Source organism: Moschus berezovskii, chromosome 6, assembly GCF_049115385.1.
Source record: "Moschus berezovskii isolate FMDL1 chromosome 6, NW_MosBer_1.0, whole genome shotgun sequence".
NCBI classification, from domain to species: Eukaryota; Metazoa; Chordata; class Mammalia; order Artiodactyla; family Moschidae; genus Moschus; species Moschus berezovskii.
This window is the reverse complement of record NC_142465.1, coordinates 5,720,622-5,746,696: the sequence shown is the minus strand read 5'-3', so window position 1 is coordinate 5,746,696 and position 26,075 is coordinate 5,720,622. Positions and strand designations below refer to the sequence as shown.

Here is a 26,075-nt window from a genome sequence, read left to right as displayed (position 1 = left end):
AAAGGTTCAAAAACAGCTATCAGTTCTGACAAAAAGCACCTATCTGTAGCCAAATAAGGGCCTTTCCAGGGGGCGCTAGTGGTAAAGAACCCGCCTGCCAATGACAGACATGTCTTTGATTCCTCGGTTGGGAGAATCCTCTGGAGGAGGAAATGGCAACTTACTCCAGTATTCTTGCCTAGAGAGACTTGGACAGAGGAGCCTGGTGGGCTGTAGTTCAGGACACAACTGAAGCAACTCAGCACATTTAAGTCAAATTGCCAAATAAAACAATCAAAGAATCAAACAAAAAAAACAAAGGGGCAGAAAGGTGAGAACACAATTGTCAAAGAGTATATTTCACTTTTTTTCCTTGAATGTATATATGATTAAATATCTTGGTCACATTTTGGATGTACTGATTTTGGATAAATGTTTCAGTTTTCATAGCCCAATTACATGAGATAGAATTGAAAGGGGTGGTAAAAAAACAAGAAAAGTTTTTAAAATAACATTTTAAGACTAATATAAAAGGTATTAGAGGACTTAGCAAAAAGGATAAGTTTTAAAAAATGAAGATGTTTTAGTTCTAGAGAAGAGCGATGAGGAATTTAATCACTGTCTTCTAGTATATGATGGTTCCATTGAGAGGTGATAGTAATAAAATATTTCCTTCTTAGTTCAGTGTATGACCAACAAGGATTAACTTGAAAAGCGGAAAACTCTAGAGAAGGTGAGAGTTTATGACTAATTACTAAGTAATGCAATGAAAGATTTCCCTCACAGACTTTAAAGCAGGAGAGCTACATTTTGATCTGGAGTCAGACATAAGTTTAAACTAAACAGCTCTCAGCAAGCCAAGTACCATTTTGTTCCATAAACAAATTATATTCTCTGTGGTTCTCAATGTTCTTCTGTAACAAGTCTCCTTCTCTGTTGCCCGCGGGGCTGCCTCAGCCACTGACACCAGGGACAATCCCCCTGAAGCATGTAAAATAGAATCTTCTGAACTAATTGTTCCCTAAATCCTCACCCTTCTGATCAGACTCTCCTCAACAAGGTGGCCAAAGACTGGAGAAGTGTGATTAAAAATTTCCCAGAATATAAAAAGAAATGGAACATAATGATCTTTGGAAATTCAAAGACACCTAAAATATTTTAAAAACTATAATATGAAAATCACTGATCTTTGATTTTTGTTTACACTTCACATTTTTTCATTAACATTAAGTGACATTTAGTATAACATTTAAGTCAAAAATAATTCTATTAAATTTTTTAACCTCACATAATATATGAAAATACTGTACTGTGAAATTCCAAGATAAGACACAAGTTTAAGGTTTCTATCAAAGGTCACTGAAAGACTAAAGGTTTTTCATAACATTTTTGTCTTTAGGTTTTACAATTAACATTTGCTATGCTGCTTCATTTATATCAAATGCTCACAGTTGTTTTATAAATAAATACCACAACCTTTCTAAGGAACTTCAGAGTTTGACCTAAATTCAATTATTTCGTCTTCATGGGAGAGCAAAGCTATCAAGATTCGAAATAAGGTGACACTCTAAATAAGAATAAGGGCCTTAAGAAAGGCAGTTTAAAACTAGATAAAATATTCCAAAGAGATGTACATTGTGGCTTCCGTGCGGCTGCTTGTTAATCTGTGACCCTGAAACAAAGTGCTGCAGTGTTTTTATCTTGTCTTGTTTTTCTCCAATTGAAATGCATCCACTAAGAATCTGAAAGTAGTACGTATCATATCAGAAAAATAGGATTTGGTTCAGCTTACCTGTTCCTGTTGCTGGAAATCCAGTCTGAAATAAGTGTTGATGCTTGCTGGTGACAGTGCTTGTTGCCAAAACTACACGCCAGCATTATAACTTCCCGACGCAGTTCTCTAGGCGTCATCAAAAGGAAAAGAAAAGCCAACAGTGTTACTATCTGGAGAGAAAGGGTAACTCATTACACTACATTACAGTATATAAGTAAATAATTAGCACAAAATAATTTTCAGACACAGGAATTCCATTTTGTTGAGTAAGAAATAATTAGGCAGGGTGGGAGTTGTGCATAAAAACGTCTTCTCTGGAAACAGTTCTCTAGTGAGGGGTCTAGGTTCAGATTCCAACTTTACCAGTAGAGGCACATTTTAAATTGAAACACGGCCGTGAAAAGCCTTTGTTCTCAGTACCAGGTGGTGGAACCTGTGCTGTCCACCAGCAGTCCTTCCAGGAAAGGGAAATGAAAGATGCAGAATGAAAGGTCCTCTTACGCTGCGACAGTCACAGTGGTTCTAGTGAAGCATCATTGCACAGTTTTGGGGGGAAGCAAGTAAGAAAATAAAACCGTACTCATGCTGGTAGGACGCTTGGACAAGAGATCCATTAAAATTGTTTTTTGGCCAACCAAGCTTGATGTACGTCGTTGCAACTTGCTTTAAAATATATTCCTAAATGAAGAGCAGGAGAAATAAAGATAATGTTACTTTCAAATCACTCCACTCTGACAATTGAAATTGTATGGTAACTTAAAATATTTTCCAAATGAACCTACTTTGAATATCCATAAAATAATGGGTATGGTAAAGCTTTATTATAATTTCATTCTACTTAGTATTTCAAACATAGAAAATAAATATAAAATACAGTTGCAATGGTGGAAGTCTACTGTCTACTGACTATTGAACAATTAAGCAATTTTCACTCTTAAATATTAGTAAAATGATGTACTATTAATATTTCAAAGGCAAAATCCATTCATCTAATGATATACTTAAATATTAGTAGTAATGTAAGATATGTTCTTCTCACTTTAATGTGGTCCTTGAATTTTGTCAAAGGAAGGAAAACACTGAAATTACAGTAAAACAATTCTTAACTTTTACTGGACATGAAGTGCCTGACATGATATACTATTCTAAAGTACAAATATACACAAGAGTGTATTTTGTCTTACATAAGTTTACTATTACAGTGTCTCTATGTTAAGGAGAAAAGAGAAGGATAATAAGCCTTGCTCCAGCAGATAAAAATGATACCATAACTGTCCTGACACTTGTATGTGTGTCTGCTGCAAAGGCAGACTAAACCAAGACTAATGGCAATGAACAGTCAAGCCAAGATTATTCTCATTAAAAAAATTATTAAAGCCAAGGTGCTTTCATGCAGGCTTAGGATAAGATAAAAAAAGCAACTCTTATGGACATCACACTGTTTAGATGACTCTAATAAACAGCTTTCATGTCGGAGCAATCTAGCCTCAAGTTATTTCAAATGCATAGGTTAACTAGCAGAGCCAGTACATTATAAATTAGGAAAATTTTATAAGACACAGAGCAGAGTTTTCAAATAAGTAAAAGGAAAGTAAATAACGCTCAATGGTGACAGAAGTTACAGAGATACATTCTCAAAAGCAAAACTTTACTAGGGATAAGAAATTTTGGAATCAAAAGCTCATTAGCAGTACTTAACCCTAATACTATTCAAATTGATTATTATATTAGATTAGGTGGTGTCAGCTGTGCAGGTTTGGTTTTCCAGCCCTTAGGCTTAGGAAATCCAGTCAGGTAACATCTTGGAATGTTTGTCATGTCTTCAGGTCTATTTGGATTATCTGTTGTTTGCTCTCCTATATCTCCTTGGACCCAATTATGAATGGGCTTTTGCCTCAGTGTTGATCTTAACCTTGCTAATTAAGGAAGTGAATTGAATTTACTATGCCCTTTTGGATAAAAATAATGACTAATAGTCTTTACTGAAACTGTCTATATTCTGTGAAGATTTTTGCATCCCTCTCCCAGGTTAAGTCCTTTGTGAACACAGAACCCTTTAACTCTAGGGAAGAAGTTTGAACGTTAAGGATTTGTTATGTATATTTGTTCTTAAATTCTGAGGCATTTAAGCTGAACTGACACTTTTAGGCCAGAACAAAAAAGTAGTATGTATTACATTTCTTTTTTCAGAATCTGTCATTAGTGTCATACAGAAAATCAGAACAAAAATGATAACACAAATTAGAAGGAACTAAAATAATCTGGGATCAAGTTGAACATAGTAAATAATGAGAAAACAGTTTATCTTCTGAAAAAAAAGAAGGAAGAAAATATATCTTTTTACATTGAAGATGTTGTATTTCTCCATGCGGTCCAGTAATTTATCTAGAGGATAAAGAGCTCTGCTGGCAGCATGCCAAGGAAGAAAATCCTTTTCCTCAGACAGGTATCTGATAATCTCCAGGGGAATATTCTGAGGCAAATACCCAGCTCTGCACAAAAAAATTTAATGTTAATTATATGCAGAAAAGATACATGATGAGGCAAAAATGAAGATTTTATGTATGCAAATAAAAGGCAGAAAGCAAGATTCATCACAGTATAAAGATGCCATACTCAGAACTATAAGAATAAAATTACTCACTTTTTAAATATAGTCCTACTTAGGATGCCAATGCCCCTTAATATATACAGAGTTAGAGAGTTAAAAATTTGCATGAACACAAAAATATCAGCATGAATGTTTTTAAAAAGGAAAGAATTGTGGGACTTGAATAAAATCAACTCTAGGTATTTTCCTTCATGGAAACCATTCAGAGGTCATGAGTCATTGAAAATAATTGATTACTGAAATGAAATTCTGGGTTCTCAATGCATTTGTTTTACTTTCATCTAGTTCTGTATAATGATATTTAATCCAGGTTGTCCTCAAAAGGATAATCAAATTAAAATAGCAACTTCCAGTTTTGACTGTATTTGTTACATTACCATACAAACATTTTTCAAAACTTCCTATTAAAAACAATTCTATCAATATAGCACCTATGAAGAAGAGCTGAGTTAGATCTAAAGTTTAAATTACAAAAATGTTAAAAAATAGACTCTTCCTCTTTATTATTTTAAATAGGTGCTATGTCACCATGGGGACCAATGTCAGATTCTTTGGAAAATATGAAACAGTAGCTTTTAAAAACTGTCTGACCACATGTAGCCCACTTTTAAAATGGGTATATTCAAAAAGGGATCCAAAAGAAGTGAAGAATATCCCTACACTACAGTGGACTGAACAGAAAATCCTCACAAATCAAAGCAATATGAAAAACAGCTTGGAGTACATTAAAAGATGGTCTTAGCCTTAATGTCCTTGATGCATACATAGGGTGACACTATGCATTTTGCTGATTTTTTACATTAATAATCAACTGAATATAGACTTCTAACACAGAGGACAGGTAAATATGAAAGCAAACAAAGCCTGGTTATCTTCTTTACTTACATTTCACACCATTATTTTTTGTGGCATCACAAAATTAGATGGACTGTTTAATTTGTGTTTGGTAGAAGGTGGACAGGGAGGAAGCAAAGTCTTCTCATCTTCATTTCCAGCAAGTTTGCCAGATTATTTAGTCTTTACTAATGTGATAAGCAAAAACTACTCTATGCACAAATATTAACTTGCAACTCTGTTTATAATAAAAACCAACTCTGAAGATTCTGCTTCAGTTTTCTTTGGATTTAATAAATGAACATACATCATCACTCTAATGATTTTGATTCACTCTTGGTATAAGATCAACCGTAGCTAACGCCTGACATAAATAAGAATGGTGAAAATAACCCCAAATTTCCACATTACCATAAAATTCCCTGAAGTTTGTATGCTTTAGACTCCATCTAGATTTGTGCCACTTTTCTTGTACAATTTCTATTTTATACATCCTTACAAAAATAGCATGAAATTAGGCTAAGGCAATAGTAATTAAATAAGAAACAAAACTTCATATTTTTGCTAATGTAGCATAATAAAACAGCTAAATTTTGCCTACAGGGGTTGTAAAAGTAATGATGTGGTTTTTCTTCCTTAAAAATAACACAGCTTCCAATATTTCAGATTTCATAATTTGTTTTTCCTGAACTTTTAATCCTAGATCTTAACTAGCATGGTGATCATAAATTTCTTCTCTAAAATTATAAAATCTGCATGCCATGGATTAGATAATTTTAGAGTTTAAGAAGATTTATCTAGAACCCATTATTCTTTTATTGAGGAAATAAGAAAAAATTATGTATTTTTTTTAAAAAGAACCTTTAGTAAGTAGTTAATTTTTTAGGGTCCTTCAGATGAGTTTGGAAAATCAAGAAAGGTGTTTGGGTCTATTTTCTCATGGATTTAAACACACTACCTCTTGTCAGTTACAATTTATTGTGTATTATTTCTTCTTTATAAATGGATGGACATCTTTCAATGACATGTTTTGTGAGCAATATGACTACAAGTAAAAAACATGACAAATAGTGTTATGAAAAGAGACTTGGTCCAGAAAAAAGAGCCTGAAACTGAGGAAGAGCCTGAAAGCCTGAGTGCTTGCTATACAATCAGGTCCGTCCATCTCTCCAAGTCTCACATTCCTTATCTGTGAAATAAGAGGGTTGAACGAAGTGATATCTTTTTTACGATTCGAAGCTAACCTTTTATTCTAACCCACTTACCTATATTTTAGCCTGCTTAAAAAAGTCATTACCACAACAGGTGCATAATGTGTTTACTTAAAATTTTGGAAAAAAATGCCTTTTCATTTTTATATTCCCCATTATTCAACTATTTGATGTGTACAAGTCTTCTAAGAGTCAGAGCTTGAATCTAGGTTTTATAGGACATTTGACATAGTGTAAGAAAATTAAAGCAAAGCAGGCCTAAGAAAAATTTAAGTAACGACCAAGGCAAATGAAGTATTCATTAAATCAAGAAATGGAGCAAGTTATGTTTTGAGTCCTTAAGGCAAAAATTGCTAACTGCACACCAAAATCCATGCCCTCTTTCACTTCCTGGAATAAAGGATAATTCTCATTTCCTTGGTAGCTAGTTGTGGTCATGTGACTGAACTGTAGCCTATAGAGTATTAGCATTCCTCACTGCCAAGCTCAGCCCATAGACACCTTCATTAGTCCTCCATGTCCTTTTTCCCTAAAATGAATCTTTCAGAGTGACCTTGAACGGAACTCTTATATTGAATATGTGAGAAACCTACCTGGGTGTCTGAATGACTGCATCCCCAAGTACCAGTTCTCATACCCAATTCTGTTTTGTGTGCAGGAAGTACACTTTTATTGCTTTTTTTTTTTAATCCAAATATATCTTTGGGTCTGTTTTTAAAACAATTACCTTCTCTAATGCAGTCTTTAAATAGAATAAGAAACAGACTACTCTCAAATTGCCCTCATTTTGTGTTGTTACAAACATATGTAAGTAATTATCTACTATATAATTCAATAAACTTGCATTTAGCCTGCTAGATCAAAATATGTAGCTATACTCAATTGGGTAAGAGGATAATCAACTTCATTACAAAATTAAGACTTGTAAGAGGTAATGTTGGTGAATAAGTTACCTAGTTTAGATATGTGCTTGTGTAATTGGCTGGTAATGATATGTGTGATTAGTACTACTGATAATGCAATCAATACAGGAGAAGTGTGTGGAATCCTAGTGAATGGAACACTACATTAGCTCAAAGTAATCAGCCCAGTAGGGAGCACACTTAGGGTCCTGACGCTGAAATGCAGTTTCCTTAAATTTGCATCATCACAGGGAAATGTTACTAGAAAATGTGATGCGGGGGGGACAAATTTTTAAAGATTAGTGCATGTATAACTATATGGGGTTTTCGTCTTTTAGGAAGAAGCTGTAGATGATATTTATCTTCTCTACTCTTGAGGTGAGGCTTGGCATAAGAAATTAGTTAGGAACCAAGACAATGGGATAAACATGTGAAAAGATGCTCAAAATCACTAATAATTAGAGAAATGGAAATCAAAACTGAGGTATTGCCTCACACCAGTCAGAATGGCCATCATCAAAAAAATCTACAAATACCAGAGAGGGTGTGGAGAAAAAAGAACCCTCTTGCATTGTTGGTGGGAATGTAAACAGATATAGCCACTATGGAGAACAGTATGGAGATTTATTTAAAAAACTAGGAATAAATCTACTATATGACCCAGTAATCCCACTACTGGGCATAGATGCTGAGGAAACCATAATTGAAAAAGATACATATACCCCAATGTTCACTACAGCACTTTTTACAATAGCTTGGATATGGAAGCAACCTAGATGTCCATCAGCAGACGGATGGATAAGGAAGTTGTCGCACATATACACAATGGAATATTACTCAGCTATAAAAAGGAACACGTTTGAGTCGATTCTAATGAGGTGGATGAAACTGGAACCTATTATACAGAGTGAATTCAGTCAAGAAGAGAAATACAAATACTGTATATTGATGCATACATATATGGAATTTAGAACGATGGTGCTGATGAACTTATTTGCAGGGCAACAGTGGAGAAGCAGATACAGAGACAGGCTTGTGGACACAGTAGCGGAAGGAGAGTGGGCCAAACTGAGAGAGCAGCATTTAAACATATGCATCACCACGTGTAAAACAGGTAGTGGGGAGTTACTGTGCAACATAGGGAGCTTAACCTAGTGCCCTGCGACAACCCAGAGGAGTGGGGCCGAGCGGGAGGTGGGAAGTAGGTTCGGGGGCAAGTGTAACCTATGGTTGATGCATGTTGATGTATGGTGAAACATAACACTGTAAAGCAATCATCCTCCAATTAAAATAAATAGTTTTTTTAAAAACACTATGGGGAAGACAGGCAAATGAGGAGTTTAAGCAATGGATAAAAGATGGCCTGCATACACCTATACAGTTTTTCCTCCCATCCCTGTGTCTCTTCCAACACACACATACCTTCTGCCCTTCCTTCTCTAATTACTGGAGCTTGAGATGGGATATATCTTTAGGCATGCAAGAGGATATTTTATAAAGGAAGGACATTAAAATCAGACTATGTTAACTGATGTTAAAATGCGTTGACCTTAGCTGGCTTTGTTTTCACCTAATGTTAAATGTTAACTCTTGAATCTTCTGTGATAGGTGGCTTGTACACATAACCTATTTTACCGTGAGTCTTCTGTTTTTTTCTTTTTTTTAATTTATTTATTTTAATTGGAAGCTAATTACTTTACATTATTGTGAGCTTTCTTTAAAAGCCATTGGTTTCTGGGTGCTTGAAACTTAACGACAAGTAAAAGGCACAACCTTCAGACTTTTTAGATCATCATACTCCAGTCTTCATTAATTGAGTATTTATTTAAAAACAATAAATAGCCTGCTACATATCTCACCATACATGCAGAAGACACCATAACTGTCCCTTGGGGCATAGGTTTTTTGAAGCAATTACTGCAACGCTTAATTAAGAAGCTTACTATTCTATCTACTGTTCTTTGCTATTCATCATTGAAAGACTTTTATGTGCTGTTTGTGGAAAGAGCCTGTGGTGGAGACTGAAAACCCCATTTGTCCACACAGCACCACAGAATAAGGAGGGAATTACACAGAGGAGGTATCTGTGTCAACCACAGGTCCTTTGGTCAGTTCCTAGAGAAAACAAAGATATGGTTCAGGCATTGGCAAACCACTGTCCGCAGAGACAAGCAGGAATTACAGTCAGTCCATCACACCTACAGGTTCTGCATCAGTGGATTCAACCAACTGTGGATCAAAATATTTGAGAAAAAAAATTCCAAAGTTCCAAAAAGCAAAACTTTAATTCACTGCATGCTGGCAAACATAAACAAAGCAGTTATACCATATTAGATATTATAAGTAATCTGGAGATTATTTAAAGTATCCTGGAGGATGGGCATAGGTTATATACAAATACTAATGTATGCCATCTTGGGCTTTCCAGTTGGCACAGTGGTAAAGAACCTGCCTGCCAATGAAGGAGACGCAAGTTTGATCCCTGTGTCAGGAAGATCCCCTGGAGGAGGAAATGGCAACCCACTCCAACATTCTTGCCTGGGAAATCCCGTGAACAGAGGAGCCTCACAGGCTATAGTCCATGGAGTTGCAAAGAGTCAGACACAACTGAATTACTGAGAGTACACATTACACTAGGCCATTTTATACAAGGGATCTGAGGATTTTGGTATATGGGGGTTCTGAAGGCAATACCAGAGTACACCAAGAGATGGCTTACCTGCTTGTAGCCCCACAAAATTAGGAATGTGAAAAGTTGCACAGAAAAAGAGAGTTCTCATGGCCCCTTCTCCTCCTGCTCCTTTTCTTCCAGAGGGCGCACTTCCAAAACTGACTCGGGCACTTAGTCTATCATTTCACATACACTTTGATAACACCCCTATTCATACTAAGTATCATGATATTAATCAGAATTTAACCTAATACCACCTTCTCACTCACTGAACTTAGATCTCTAAAGAAACCTGCTTTTTATCCATCTTTTTACACCCATAGCCTAATGCAGAATCTAGTTCAAAATAAACATACTCAAACTAAATTAAATCCTGGCAATAATGTCAGTTCTCAAAAACAAGAACACTTTTCATGTATATTTAAACAAACATTGCTACCATTTCTTAATTAAGTATTTTCTAAGATTAAATGATACCAAAGAAAATTCTGTCTGAGTGATCTTCGTGGTATTTTTGCTCATCTTGTTTACTAATGATACACATAATAGAAGACATGAAGGCCATTGCTAGCTAGCCAATAGCTTTGAATAAGCTAGTCTATAATAAAGGAAAATAGCCTTATAGCCAGTGAGAAAGCAGAGGTATTATACAACACCTCTGTTCTTTTCTTTCTGATTAGCAAATGACTCCTAATCTCCTGGAAGTGTTATTACATAGCAGGGATTTAAATAAATTAAGAGAGGGCTTAGGAGTCTTTCTTCTGTTCAGTAAATTGACAAGGGTCAAACTACATGATCTCCAAGACCCCTTCTTCAGTAAATACTTAATAATTAAAAATAAAACATCTAAAAATAATTTTTGCCATTTGTATAGTTCCACAACCACCACCACAACCACAACCATCCTTTCTTTTCCACACACTTGTTTCTTCATTTCCAAACATTTCTCAAGAAATCAGTCATTATGTAAATATAGTGGGTCCTCTAGGCACTCACGGAGAAGGCAATGGCAAGCCACTCCAGTACTCTTGCCTAGAAAATCCCATGGATGGAGGAGTCTGGTAGGCTGCAGTCCATGGGGTCGCTAAGGGTCGGACACGACTGAGCGACTTCACTTTCATTTTTCACTTTCACACATTGGAGAAGGAAATGGCAACCCACTCCAGTGTTCTTGCCTGGAGAATCCCAGGGATGGTGGAGCCTGGTGGGCTTCTGTCTATGGGGTCACACAGAGTCGGACACGACTGAAGTGATTTAGCAGCAGCAGCAGCTAGGTACTCAATAATGTTCAGAAGCAAAGTCAGTGTTTGGTCATTAGTTGGAAAAGCCAACAGATGTTAGCTATTTTCCCAAAAGTGAAAAAGTCCTTAGCTTTATGGTCAAAGTCAACTAATTTAGTTCATTTTACATTTTAGAAAACTATCAACTTACCTAAGCTATCCTATATTGAGGGGGCTTCCCAGGTGGCTCTGTGGTAAGGAATCTGCCCACCAATGCAAGAAACACAGATTCAGTCCCTGGTTCAGAAAGATGCCCTGGAGGAGGAAATGGCCACCCACTCCAGTATTCTTGCCTGGAGAATTCCATGGACAGAGGAGCCAGGTAGGCTATGGTCCATGGGGTTGCAAAAGAGACACAGCTGAGCGACTAAGCACACACACACATCCTATACTGAGGAATTTCTGTATTCCCTTGGTGGCTCAGATGGCAAAGAATCTGCCTCCAGTGTGAGAGACCTGGGTTTGATCCCTGGGTTGGGAAGGTTCCCTGGAGAAGGTAACGGCTACCCACTTCAATATTCTGGCCTTGAGAATTCCATGGACTGTATATCCATGGTACTGCAAATAGTCGAACACGACTGAGCAATTTTCACTTCACCTATATGTTATGGAATGACAGTCTGTTTCAGTTTATTGTCCTTAAAAGTGTCAAGATCAGTACTGTTATGCTCATTTTTTAGATTGTTATTATTCAGTCACTGAGCAACTGAACAACAACATATATGTATATACACATATACATATTGTCTAGTATACTATACATATATGTATACTGTATGTGTTTACACACACATATATATGCATAGATACATTGTCTAGTATACTTACATATACATATTGTCAAGTAGTTAAGTCACATGCGAATCTTTTGCAACCTCAAGGTCTGTAGCCCACCAGGCTCCTGTGTCCATGGGATTTCCAAGCAAGAATACTGGAGTGGGTTGCCATTTCCTTCTCCAGGTTATCTTTCTGACCCAGGGATTGAACCGTCATCTCCTGCATAGGCAGGCGGATTCTTTACCACTCAGCCACCAGGGAAGCATATATGTATATACATATTGGCTGCACTTTGCAGTATGTGGGATTTACATTCCCTGACTAGGGATTCAACCCTGTGCCCCCTACAGTGAAAGTGTGGGGTCTTAGCCACTAGACCACCAAGGAAGTCCTTTTTTTTTTTTTTTTAAGATAGCTAAAACTTATAGAAGAGAAGCACCTTGCCAAGCTCATTTGACTAATAAGTGACAGAGTTGGAATTCAAAGTCAGGACTGACAAGAAGCTCCCATGGTTCCCTACATGAGGTTCCCTCCCCAAATACCACTTTGAAATAGGGTTAAAGGCTTTCTTTCCCTCTTGCTTAAACATCTGTTTGCATGTCACAATCACAGCACTTATATTCCAGATGCTGTGCTGTGCTCAGTCATGTCCAGCTCTTTGACACCCAGTGGACCATAGCCTGCCAGGCTCCTCTGTCTATGGGATTTCCTAGGCAAGAATCCTGGAGTGGATTGCCATGCCCTCCTCTCACATCCCAGACCAAAGCAGAAATAAATACCTAACAAAATCTCAGTGCTTTGAAGGGGAAGTAAGCAACGTTAGGGAATGGAGATTTATGGGGAAACAATTTAAATAGGGGTTTTAGACAAAGGTCTCCCTGAGGACATCTGCATGAAGTGAGAGAATGGTTTACATAAATCTGGGAGGAGGGGAATTCTGACCAAGGAAACAGCAAGTTCAAAGGTCCTGAGACAGGAACAAATTTGGGATCTTGAAGATAACAAAAAGGACTGTGTATGAAACAGAATAAGCCTGAAACAAAGAGGAGGGCCTGAGGTGGCAGAGGTTGGTGGCACTAAACCATGACAGTTCTAATAAATAATAAGGGCTTCAGATCATTTTTCTATGGGTGATGAGAAGCCACCACAAGTTTTTGAGCTAGGAAATAGCATGATCTGATTTATGCTCTAGAAGGGTGACTCTGACTGGAATAGAGAGCAAACTCAAATATGCATATGGTCTTCCAAGAGAGAAGGAAGTGAAATATGATTGTCCAGTTGATCTCTCTCTCTTACTATATGGACTATACTCATGAGAGGCACATAATCTAGTGAGTGAAACTGATAACATGAAAACAGACATAATGTTTTATTTTGTTTTTAAGATAGGTTATGCATGAGATTTGTTTTAGAAACAGTTTCTTATACAGGTATAAGGAAAAAAAAGTTCCAGAAGCTTATTCATGCATTTTTTATTGCTGCTCAATTTGCTAAAAACAGCATCAGATGATATGGGAAGGTCACTGAGAAATCACTTAAACAAGAACACATTTTAAAAACATATATAGTGTATATACAAGAAGTTATAATTCCACTTTGAGTTAATAAGATTTATTCCAGAATTTAAACACAGAAAATAGCCTGAAAGAACACCAGAAAAATTACCCACGTAGCTTATAATTTCCATGGAAAATATCAATACAATTCTTAAAGTTGGTATGGAATCCTTTCTAGGCAGTGAAATTTTCTAGTGCTCCACAGAGCCACATGGGACTGTAAAGAATAAAAAATTACAGCATGATTTTGCAGAGTTTGAGTTTACTGACATCAGGATATCAGATCATTAACCTAAAGGTCCATATATCAGTGGAGCTTCTAACTTCCTACATGGCTGCTTTTTCAGAAAATGTGTGAATAATAGGAAACTAAGAAAGATAAAAATATCACTCAAACCAAGGTACTTAAAAATAACTGGGTATATCCCCTCTTGTCTAAAATTTATGTCAACATTTTGCTTTTTATATAGATTTTATTACACTATATGTAAGTTTACATATTTAACTTAAGGTTATTTTCCATGCTCTTGGGAATTCCTCATAATTGCTTTCAGATAACTTCAAGAATATTCTGGGAAGATAAGTGCAGCTCACCATTGTTGTACATTTTGGATATAAACATGTTTCACATCTCAAGTGACAGAACTATAATCATCTTTGGGCACAACACTTTTACACGGCCTGGATGATTTTCCTTGGGTGGAACACCCAATATAATTCTCATGCTACACATTATAAAATAGTATGGTTCTTGGTTAATCTGAGTTCATGTTTTCTGGCTTCATCCATCAGCAACTGATCTCAGACAAAGGGAAAAAGACAGTGAGTCACTGCGGCGGCCAATACTGAGTCAGCAGTCCCTATGCCAAGTGCTACACATATATGATGCTATCCTCATGATGATCATCTGAGGTGAGCACCGTTAATATCCTCAACCTACAGATCAAAACAGAGGCTCAAAAAGGTTACCTAATCTCTCCAGGGTGATACTGCTAATAAGGGTAGTGCTGTTATTTGAACCCAATCTTCCACTCAGAGCCTGTGATATTCTTAACCACTATTCTGAAAGGCCTAGAATGTAACTTTTTATTCCTTTTTCCACCTTCTAGCTAAAAATGTGAGCCACAGGATATGGGGAAAATCAAGTGGGAATCCTCTCCGGGAGCCTTGAGAACAACACAACCTGAGAACAGACATGGAAAGAGAGTCTGGTGTGGTACATGACTGTGACTTTGAAATGGGGTTTCGTGGACTCACTGTAGACTTTGGTCATTTGGGCCTCTTCTGCCAAAATCACTTTCTTCATCATGGCCCCTCATTCCCTGGGTCCCTTCATTATCACATCTAATCTCTACAAGTCAAGGAACACCCACAGGTCAGACTTTGGCCTGAAGTCTGAACTCTAGCTAGCAGCAAGATACCTATCATGAAGATCATGCGTTGCAATGACATTTTGTTTTCAGAAATATTATTGATAGAGGAAAAAACAACAGAGTACTAGAGTATAGTGTAAAAAAGAAAGAGAGAGATAATCGAATAAAATTATGAGCTTTAATTTAAACAAGAGGAAACGTTTCAAATAACAGAAGATATTTTCCATATCAAGGTCTTATGGGAAAAGGACAAGTTAAGGCTGTGGAAAGTGATTTGGGGTTCTAAATTCAGACTGAGAAAAAAGAAGGACTAGAATACAAGCATGCACAGCATGGGAGAAACTGCTTCCTGGCCAGGACTGTAGGGCACGGCTTGGATAGTCCACCTCATTTCAAATGCTCAACAAGAAAGCTGAAAATCACAGCAACCCCACCCCAGAGTATGCATGGAGGTACTGCTACACAAATGTGGCCCCTATAACTCCTTATGTAATTTCCCAAATATACTGCTGAGGCCTAACTTTTAGACTGATAAAAAATTAAGCAAGAAGATATAATCCAAAAAGTGGATGTATTGGGGAAAAAAAAACAAAAAACACTTTTGAGAGTGTAACCAAGCCATGCAAAAGAGTGATGACTCGGTAGGGAGGCTTTTTAGAAGAGGAACCCAAAAGTGAAATCTCTGAAATCTAAAGGGACTGTAATAAGAAGGAAGCAATAGCATCCCATTTAATCCACGCTCTGCAGCCAACCTGAAGAAGCTCCTAGCCAAAGTTAGACATTTTGAGTATCAATAAGAATAAAAAAATTACAATGGATTTTAAACTCATCAAATATACTTAAATCCAGAGGTCAAAATGGTACTTAACTAAAGCAAAACAAAACAAAATAATTGGTCACTATGGAGAGAACTGGCTCATTATGCCAGAGAACTGGCTCATTATTTTTGATGCTGAAAAATGCAAGGAAACAATCAGGCATTTCCCTTGTCTTTCTTAAGAACTGTATCACTAGGTCACCAAATAGTAAAGGAAAGCGGAGAGCAAGTGTCTCTTTGAAAAGCTATTTCTTTTATAAACAAAAAAGGAAAGAATGAATCGCCATTTGCAAGCTCTAGTGACTTATTAGAGCTGCAAATGTCATAAAAAGAGAGACTACTCTTTATTTTATGTGTTCACATAGAGTCAACTCTGAAGCTAACTTGCTAAAAGGCCTTAAATTAAGCCTCTAGATTTGATTACTAATTTATAAGTGATAGAGAACACGGATCATATAAAAATGCAGAGTAGGGATGCGATCACCAAAATCCACACTGTGGGAAATCACATAGGACAAACCACCCCATGATTTATCAAACATTTCTTTAAGGTGAAGAAGAAAATCAATAGTTTAAAAGAGATTAAAAAATATCAACCAACCTCAGCACAGTAATATTATTTGGATCTTAATTTATACAAACTGTAAAAAAATATATGGCATTTATGACACAACTGGAAATTTGAACACTTCCTGAATATTTGAACATTTTTTTTGGTTTTACAGAGCACCTTGAACAAGCTCCATTCCTCTAGCAGGGATTGAAACCAGCTCATGGCAGTGAAAGCCCTGGATCCCAACACCTAGGAACTCCCCCTGAATATTTGATATTATAGAGGAAATACTAATTTTAGGTCATTATGTTTAATAATGTCATTTTTTAAGATATACATAGTGAAAATTATTTTGACAAAATGATTTGATGCCTAGACTTCAAAATAGCAGGAAAGTTTGTTTGGGAACACAGATGAAGTAAGACTGATGAGTTAATAATTGCTAATACAGAGCAATGTATATAGGGGGTTTGATACAGAGCTCCAGTGGTTTTCATATACATTTGAAATTCTTTGTAATAAATAGTTAAAAAAATAATTGAAGTAAGAACTAAGTTTTATTTATCTGTGTAGCCGCAGTGTACATCATAAAACCTTCACATTGCAAATTGCTTTAAAATATTTGCTGAAGAGCAAACTTCAAGTTGACTCACTGGAAAAGACTGATGCTGGGAAAGGTTGGGGGCGGGAGGAGAAGGGGACAATGGAGAATGAGATGGCTGGATGGCACCACCGACTCTGTGGATATGAGTTTGAGTGAACTCCGGGAGTTGGTGATGGACAGGGAGGCCTGAGCGACTGAACTGAACTGAACTGAAACTTCAAGAAAGGCAACATATTCATTCTCAGTTTTGTTCTTAACAAATGGGAGCAACAGTATTTTTTACCTCCCAGGGTCACTGTGAGGGTTAAAAGAAGAGAAATAGAAGAGTAGTTTGTTCACCATAAAGTGTCACACACAAACGTGGAAAGCCTTCAGGCTGAAGAACTAGAACCAAATTCAATAATCCCTTGTGCTGCATTTGTATTCTGACCTTGATTTGTTTCTTACAATGAGCCACTAAACTCATGGATAGATCCCAGCACATTCATTTTCCCCTTAGGGACAAAGTACCAAATGGTAGTGTAATTGCCAAGGGAAAATTATTACTCTGTTCTGAATTATTTCCATCATAAATCCAAAACCAGTCAAACAGGCTCTATCACAAAAACAACAGGGTTGCTGTACAGTGATGAGAACCCCACGTACGCGTACCCCATAAATCCAAGAGGATCACAGCCCTGCAAAGGCATTCTGAAACATGTATTTAAATCAGAAGGGGGAAGCCAGGCTGGCAGCATGTTGGTCAACACCATTTAAACAGTGAAAATGAGGTGATTCATCCAGCCGTCAGCGAGAGAAATGTCCCTTCAGCTGTCTTAGCTAGACTGTACAACATGTGACAAGCATTTTGTTTTTCTTTACACGTTTTCTGTTGCATCAAAGAAAACAAGTCTTTTCATTTGGCAATGATAACAGTCATCCACAGTTCTCTAAAATTCAATCATAACTGCTCCTAGCATGTCAAGGAAACAATTTCAAGCAACAATAGTGAATAAGAGAGAAGGGGGTGAGAAGGACAGAACTTCTGTTCTTGTCATGCATTTTTTCCTTCTCTAATCTTAGTAAGAAATACTCATTTTTACTTATGGAGAAATGAAATATGTAATCCAATTCTTTATGATTCAAAGTGATATTTGCCTGCCTCTCATAACATTATACCCTCACCCAAATTAGAGGCAAGAGCCACTCAATGCTATTGCAGACAAAATGTGGAAGGTAAAAATACCTTTTATTATCAATGAGATAGAAAAGGGATTTCTACTCTATAATTCATTATATGGAAAAAAGGATTAATATCTTGGAAAAAATAGATAGTTGCGGCCCCTTGAAATCATGACTTAGGGAAGCAGGAATGTTAGTGAGATTTTTGATAACTGTTCTCAATCATAAGAAAGCTAAATGATAATTTGAAGAAAGGACAAAGCTAAATAAACTTGCCGAGCCACAAGGAGTACAGGAGTCAATGAGTATAAAGAGTATTAACAGTATAAAGAAACAAGGCAATCAATTTATTTCAGAATTTGTCCAATAGGAATTTTAGATTTGAGGACATTTTCAATTCTTGGAATTAAAGCATATTGAAATAATTTGAAAACAGCTAACAGCTATATGGACTATATCACACGGACCACAACATGGTCTAACTCAGTGAAACTATGAGCCATGACGTGCAGGGCCACCAAAGATGGACAGATCATAGCAGAGAGTTCTGACAAAATGTGGTCCACTGGAGAAGGGAATGGCAAACCTTGAGAACCCCGTGAACAGTATGAAAAGGCAAAAAGATAGGACACTGAAAGATGAACTCCCTAGATCGGTAGGTGCCCAATATGCTACTAGAAATCAGTGGAAGATAACTCCAGAAAGAATAAAGAGAGCCAAAGCAAAAAACACCACCCAGTTGTGGATATGACTAGTGATGGAAGCAAGGTCCGATGCTGTAAAGAGCAATATTGCATAGGAACCTGGAATGTTAGGTCCATGAATCAAGGCAAATTGGAACGGTCAAACAGGAAATGGCAAGAGTGTACGTCATTTTAGGAATCAGCAAATTAAAATGGACTGGAATGGGTGAATTTAACTCACATGACCATTATATCTACTACTGTGGGAAAGAATCCCTTAGAGGAAATGGAGTAGCCATCATGGTCAACAAAAGAGTCTGAAATGCAGTACTTGGATGCAATCTCACAAATGACAGAATGATCTTTGTTCATTTCCAAGGCAAACCATTCAATATCACAGTAATCCAAGTCTATGTCCTGACCAGTAATGCTGAAGGAGCTGAAGTTGAACAGTTCTGTGAAGACCTACAAGACCTTCTAGATCTAACACCCCAAAAAGATGTCCTTTTCATTAAAGGAGGCTGGAATGAAAAAGTAGGAAGTCAAGAGATAACCTGGAGTGACAGGAAAATTTGGCCTTGGGGTACAGAATGAAGCAGGGCAAAGGCTAATAGAGTTTTGCCAGGAGAATGCACTCGTAATAACAAACACCCTCTTCCAACAACACAAGAGAAGACTCTACACATGGACATCACCAGATGGTCAACACCGAAATCAGATTGATTATATTCTTTGCAGCCAAAAATGGAGACGCTCTATACAGTTAGCAAAAACAAGACCGGGAGCTGACTGTGGCTCAGATCATGAACTCTTTATTGCCAAATGCAGACTTAAAGAAAGCAGGGAAAAGAACTAGACCATTCAACTATGACCTAAATCAAATCTTTATGATTATACAGTGGAAGATTTAAGGGACTAGATATGATAGACAGAGTGCCTGAAGAACAATGGACAGAGGTTCGTGACACTGTACAGGAGACAGGGGGCAAGATTATCCCCAAGGAAAAAAAAATGCAAAAAAGCAAAATGGCTGTCTGAGGAGGCCTTACAAATAGCTGTGAAAAGAAGACAAGCAACAAGCAAAGGAGAAAAGGAAAGACATACACATCTGAATGCAGGGTTGAAAAGAATAGCAAGGAGAGATAAGAAAGCCTTCCTCAGTGATCAATGCAAAGAAATAGAGGGAAACAATAGCGTGGGAAAGACTAGAGATCTCTTCAAGAAATTTAGAGATACCAAGGGAACATTTCATGCAAAGATGGGCTAGATAAAGGACAGAAATGGTGTGGACCTGACAGAAGCAGGAGATATTAAGAAGAGGTGGCAACAATACACATAAATACATGACCCAGATGATCACTATGGTGTGATCACTCATCTAGAGCCAGACATCCTGGAATGTGAAGTCAAGTGGACCTTAGGAAACATCATTATGAACAAAGCTAGTGGAAGTGATAGAATTCCAGTTGAGCTATTTCAAATCCTGAAAGATGATGCTGTGAAAGTGCTGCACTCAATATGCTAGCAAATTAGGAAAACTCAGTAGTGGCCACAGGACTGGAAAAGGTCAGTCTTCATTCCAATCCCAAAGAAAGGCAATGCCAAAGAACGCTCAAACTACCACACAATTGCACTCATCTCACACACGAGTAAAGTGATGCTCAAAATTCTCCATGCCAGACTTCAACAATACGTGAACCATGAACTTCAAGATGTTCAAACTGGAAAGGCAGAGGAACCAGAAATCAAATTGCCAACATTCGTTGGATCATTGAAAAAGCAACAGAGTTCCAGAAAAACATCTATTTCTGCTTCATTGACTATGCCTTTGACTGTGTGGATCACAATAAACTGGAAAATTCTGAAAGAGATGGGAATGCCAGACCACCTGACCTGCCTCTTGAGAAATCTGTATGCAGATCAGGAAGCAACAGTTAGAACTGGACATGGAACAACAGACTGGTTCCAAATAGGAGAAGGAGTACATCAAGGCTGTATATTGTCACCCTGCTTATTTAACTTCTATGCAGAGTACATCATGAGAAATGCTGGGCTGGAGGAAGCACAAGCTGGAATCAAGAGTGCCAGGAGAAATATCAATAAGCTCAGATATGCAGATGACACCATCCTTATGGCAGAAAGCGAAGAAGAACTAAAGAGCCTCTTGATGAAAGTGAAAAAGGACAGTGAAAAAGTTGGCTTAATGCTCAACATTTAGAAAACTGAAATCATGGCATCCAGTCCCATCACTTCATGGCAAATAGATGGGGAAACAGTGGAAACAGTGTCAGACTTTATTTTTCTGGGTTCCAAAATCATTGCAGATGTTGACCGCAGCCATGAAATTAAAAGATGCTTACTCCTTTGGAGAAAAGTTAAGACCAACCTAGACAGCATATTAAAAAGCAGAGACATTACTTTGCCAACAAAGGTCCATCTAGTCAAGGCTATGGTTTTTCCAGTAGTCATTTATGGATGTGAAAGTTGGACTATAAAGAATGCTGAGTGCTGAAGAATTGATGCCTTTAGACTACAGTGTTGCAGAAGACTGTTGAGAGTCCCTTGGACTGCAAGGAGATCCAACCAGTCCATCCTAAAGGAAATCAGTCCTGAACATTTATTGGAAGGAATGATGTTGAAGCTGAAACTCCAATACTTTGGCCACCTGATGCAAAGAGCTGACTCATTTGAAAAGACCTTGATGCTGGGAAAGATTAAAGGTGGGAGGAGAAGGGGATGACAGAGGGTGAGATGGTTGAATGGCTTCACTGACTCAATGGACATGAGTTTGGGTAAACTCCAGGGGTTGGTGATGGACAGGGAGGCCTGGCATGCTGCAGTTCTTGGGGTTGCAAAGAGTCAGACATGACTGAGCAACTGAATTGAACAACTATATATTACAACAGAAAAATTTTGTCCTTTGGGACATTAACTTGCCAACAATTTATAAAACCTCCAGAGACAGATGTTAGGGCTTTAAAGGACTTCTCAGTTGGTGTTAGTGGTAAAAAAAAAAAAAAAAAAAAAAACCTGCCTGACAACACAGGAGATATAAGAGATGTGGGTTTGATACCTGGGTCGGGGAAATCCACTGGAGGAAGGCACAGCAACCCACTGCATTATTCTTGCCCAATAAATTCCATGGACAGAGGAGCCTGGCAGGCTTTAGTCCATGGTGCTGGACAGAGTCCAACATGACTAAAGCCAACTCAGCAGGCACAGAATAGCTACACAGTTCTCTTTTCCCTAAATTTTAGCTAAAAGTTCAGTGTCACAAAAAATCCTGAACATATGGTATTTACACAGAAATATTTAATTAATGTAGATCTCCAACTCAGAAATATATGACCTTAGCCTTTCCTTGATTTTCTTTAATGTTGATGATGTTAAAAAAATTTTTTTGGAAAAGTAATGATAATGATGTTCTAACTCCTTAATGATAATTAGCAATTAGAGGACATTAATGGTATAGATTTACTGTGTTCTAACAATGACACTCATTAATTTTAATAGTCCTATAGTTAAGTCCTTGCTTATCCTTTGAAAATTTACCCTTCATTACCACTTGTAGAAAGTAATTTTTAAAAGTTGAAGCATCAATGAAAACACAAATAATACCAAAAACTGTTACCTAATTCAGAGGAAAATATATATATATATATATATAATTTTAAAATACTATTACATATATTTTTACAAGAATAATACATTTAAAATGTTTTGTATTTTGCTAAAATGATCACATATAGTTCAACATTACTGAAATTCAAAGTGATATACAATTGTAAAAATTAGAAATACTTCTCCAGTAAGAGAACCACTTTTATGAGAAGATAATTCTGAAATCTTAATTTAATAAAAGTCATCATCATTATTATTTAATGTAAAATTATAATACAATAATAATTTTCATAAGAATCATATATCAATATTAAAAAGTAAAAATGTAGGCAAAAATATGACAAAGTGACAAAATCTTTTAAGGAATTTATTGAGTTTTAGAAAAATGAAAGAAAGCTGGGACACTCCATAAACTATAATACGCTTTAAAAATGAGCACTTCCTGCAGTAGAGATTGGCACAACATTGTAAATCAACTATATATCAATAAAAAAAATAAACAATTAAAAAATAAACTTACACTTGCTACTCCTTTCTTTCAGATGGAACTTCATCCCCACTAAACTATATTAAAATAATTTTTCCTATGAATTTATCCATTGCTAAATCTTTATCCATTGAATCTCTGATAAGGAAAAACGAGAAAATCATGAGACTCATATTTTCTACTAACTCATATGTCCCTTCTGGATTTTTAATTGTTGAATTATGTTTATGTTTTCTTGGTTTAAAGATTTGCCTTCTATTTTGTAACCTTCCTTTCCTTGTTTCCTTTGTTCCACATTCATGGGGATTCCAGAAGTACCACCATTCTTTTGCAGTCAATGGGTGACTTGATTGCATAAAAGGCTTTGTATTCTATCTAGTGAAATTTTCTTTGCTTATAGAAATGTGAGCCAGTCTGAATTTTCCACTTTCTAGGTAACCTGTAAAATTTTTAAAGCCCAAGGTTTTCACCCAAATATGTCTTAATATTTGGGTGTAAGTATTTTCCTTAAGCACAGGGTACCCTTTCAATCTGCATATTCACATCTTTACTATATGAAAGTTTACTCTTTCTATATATTCAATTTTTTTATGTGATTTCTTTTTCTTCACAAACATTAAGTGCATACATACACACATATACCAATACACAAACACACTGAATGTCTCATTTACATTACAATTTTCTTTGTCTTTTCCATTTCATTTATCTCAGTTATCTCAAGCTTATTCTCCATATCATTCCTCAATATGTTGGTCCCTGTGTCTGAAATTTTTACTGTAATATGGTTTTCTTTCTTGAAATGCCAGATCAATTTCATTCCTTTTGTCTCTGCTGCTTTATCTCTTTTATTCTTTTTGTGTGTTTTCTTTAAAGTCTTGCCTCCAAAGAAACCACATGTCTGTTTTCAATCTTGGAAATCACATGATGAGAATATTTGAATTTTTTGCTTGATGTAGTTCTTCTGTTGTTATTCTTAATGATCTTTCCTATGGTACTTTTATATAGTTCTATGGCTTTCAGAGCCAGACATCCTGGAATGCTAAGTCAAGTGGGCCTTAGGAAGTATCACTATGAACAAAGCTAGTGGAGGTGATGGAATTCCAGTTGAGCTGTTAAAAATCCTAAAAGATGATGCTGTGAAAGTGCTGCACTCAATATGCCAGCAAATATGGAAAACTCATCAGTGGCCACAGGACTGGAAAAGGTCAGTTTTCATTCCAATCCCAAAGAAAGGCAATGACAGTTCAAATTACCACACAACTGTGCTCATCTCACATGCGAGCAAAGTAATGCTCAAAATTCTCCAAGCCAGGCTTCAACAGTACATGAACTGTGAACTTCCAGATGTTCAAAATGGATTGAGAAAAGGCAGGGGAACCAGAGATCAAATTGCCAACATTCGTTGGATCATTGAAAAAGTAAGAAAGTTCAGAAAAACATCTACTTTTTCTTCATTGACTACACCAAAGCCTTTGACTGTGAGAATCACAACAAACTGTGGATAAACCTTAAAGAGATGGGAATAACAGACCATCTGACCTGCCTCCTGAGAAATCTCTACACAGATCAAGAAGAAACAGTTAGAACTGGACATGGAACAACAGACGGGTTCCAAATCAGGAAACGAGTACATCAAGGCTGTATATTGTCACCATGCTTATTTAACTAATATGCAGAGTACTTCATGCGAAATGCTGGGCTGGATGAATCACAAGCTGGAATCAAGATTGCTGGGAGAAATATCAATAACCTCAGATATGCAGATGACACCACCCTTATGGCAGAAAGTGAAGAAGAACTAAAAAGCCTCTTGATGAAAGTGAAAGAGAAGAGTGAAAAAGTTGGCTTAAAGTTCAACATTCAGAAAACTAAGATCATGGCAGCTGGTCCCATCACTTCATGGCAAATAGATGGGGAAACAGTGGAAATAGTGACAGACTTTATTTTGGGGAGCTCCAAAATAATTGCAGATGGTGACTGCAGCCATGAAATTAAAAGACGCTTGCTCCTTGGAAGAAAAGTCATGACCAGACAGCATATTCGGAGAAGGCAATGGCAAGCCACTCCAGTACTCCTGCCTGGAAAATCCCATGGACGGACGAGCCTGGTAGGCTGCAGTCCATGGGGTCGCTACAAGTCAGACATGACTGAGTGACTTCACTTTCACTTTTCACTTTCACACACTGGAGAAAGAAATGGCAACCCACTCCAGTGTTCTTGCCTGGAGAATCCCAGGGACGGTGGAGCCTGGTGGGCTTCCGTCTATAGGGTCACACAGAGTTGGACACGACTGAAGTGACTTAGCAGCAGCAGCAGCAGCAGACAGCATATTAAAAAGCAGAGACATTACTTTACCAACAAAGGTCCATCTTGTCAAAGCTATGGTTTTCCAGTAGTCATGTATGGATGTGAGAGTTGGATTATAAAGAAAGCTGAGCACTGAAGAATTGATGTTTTTAAACTGTGGTGTTGGAGAATACTTTTGACAGCCCCTTGGACTATGAGGAGACCAAACCTATCAATCCTAAACGAAATCAGTCCTGAATATTCTCAGCTTTAGCTGAAACTCCAATACTTTGACCACCTGATGCAAAGAACCAACTCATTGGAAAAGACCCTGATGCTGGGAAAAATTGAAGGCGGGAAGAGAAGGGGACAACAGAGGATGAGATGGTTGGATGCTATCACTGATGCGATGGACTTGAGTTTGAGTAGGCTCCAGGAGTTGGTGATGGACAGGGAAGACTGGCATGCTGAAGTTCATAGGGTCGCAAAGAGTCAAACATGACTGAGCAACTGAACTGAACTGATGGATCAGGCTGGTTTATATTTAAATGTCACTTATGTTTGAAAGGGGTGGTCCTATGTAGTAGAAGTAGTTGCTGATAGATTGTTAACTTAAGAGCCATCATGGTGAATAGGCTGAAACAGTAGTTTAACATTTGTGTTGCTGTTATCTCAGACCTGATTCTAATCAAATCAGTGGTTCCATCTTTTTAGGGGTATATTTCTGCTCCAGAGTCACATTTCACAATTTTCCAGAGAGCTGTGTGATTCATAGTTCAATGTTGCATAGTGAAGGTACTTGTGGAGATTTAGCATTTAATTGTTTCTCTCCAGCTGTCTCAATTAATGTTTGCTAAGCCAATCGCCTTTTGATACTGTTCAGACATGGAGG

The 26,075-nt window shown here is 37.1% G+C and overlaps 1 protein-coding gene across 1 annotated transcript in view; it reads right to left on the bottom strand.

Moving 5' to 3' along the window:
* Window positions 1-26,075, bottom strand: part of TRHDE (thyrotropin releasing hormone degrading enzyme) — a 465,860-nt gene that overhangs the window by 52,797 nt on the left and 386,988 nt on the right. The window contains exons 13-15 of the mRNA XM_055396175.2: window positions 4,098-4,245; window positions 2,334-2,431; window positions 1,772-1,879 (exon numbers count right to left, since the gene is read on the bottom strand). Coding sequence (XP_055252150.1) covers window positions 1,772-1,879; window positions 2,334-2,431; window positions 4,098-4,245 — 354 coding nt within the window. The remainder of the gene's footprint in view (window positions 1-1,771; window positions 1,880-2,333; window positions 2,432-4,097; window positions 4,246-26,075) is intronic.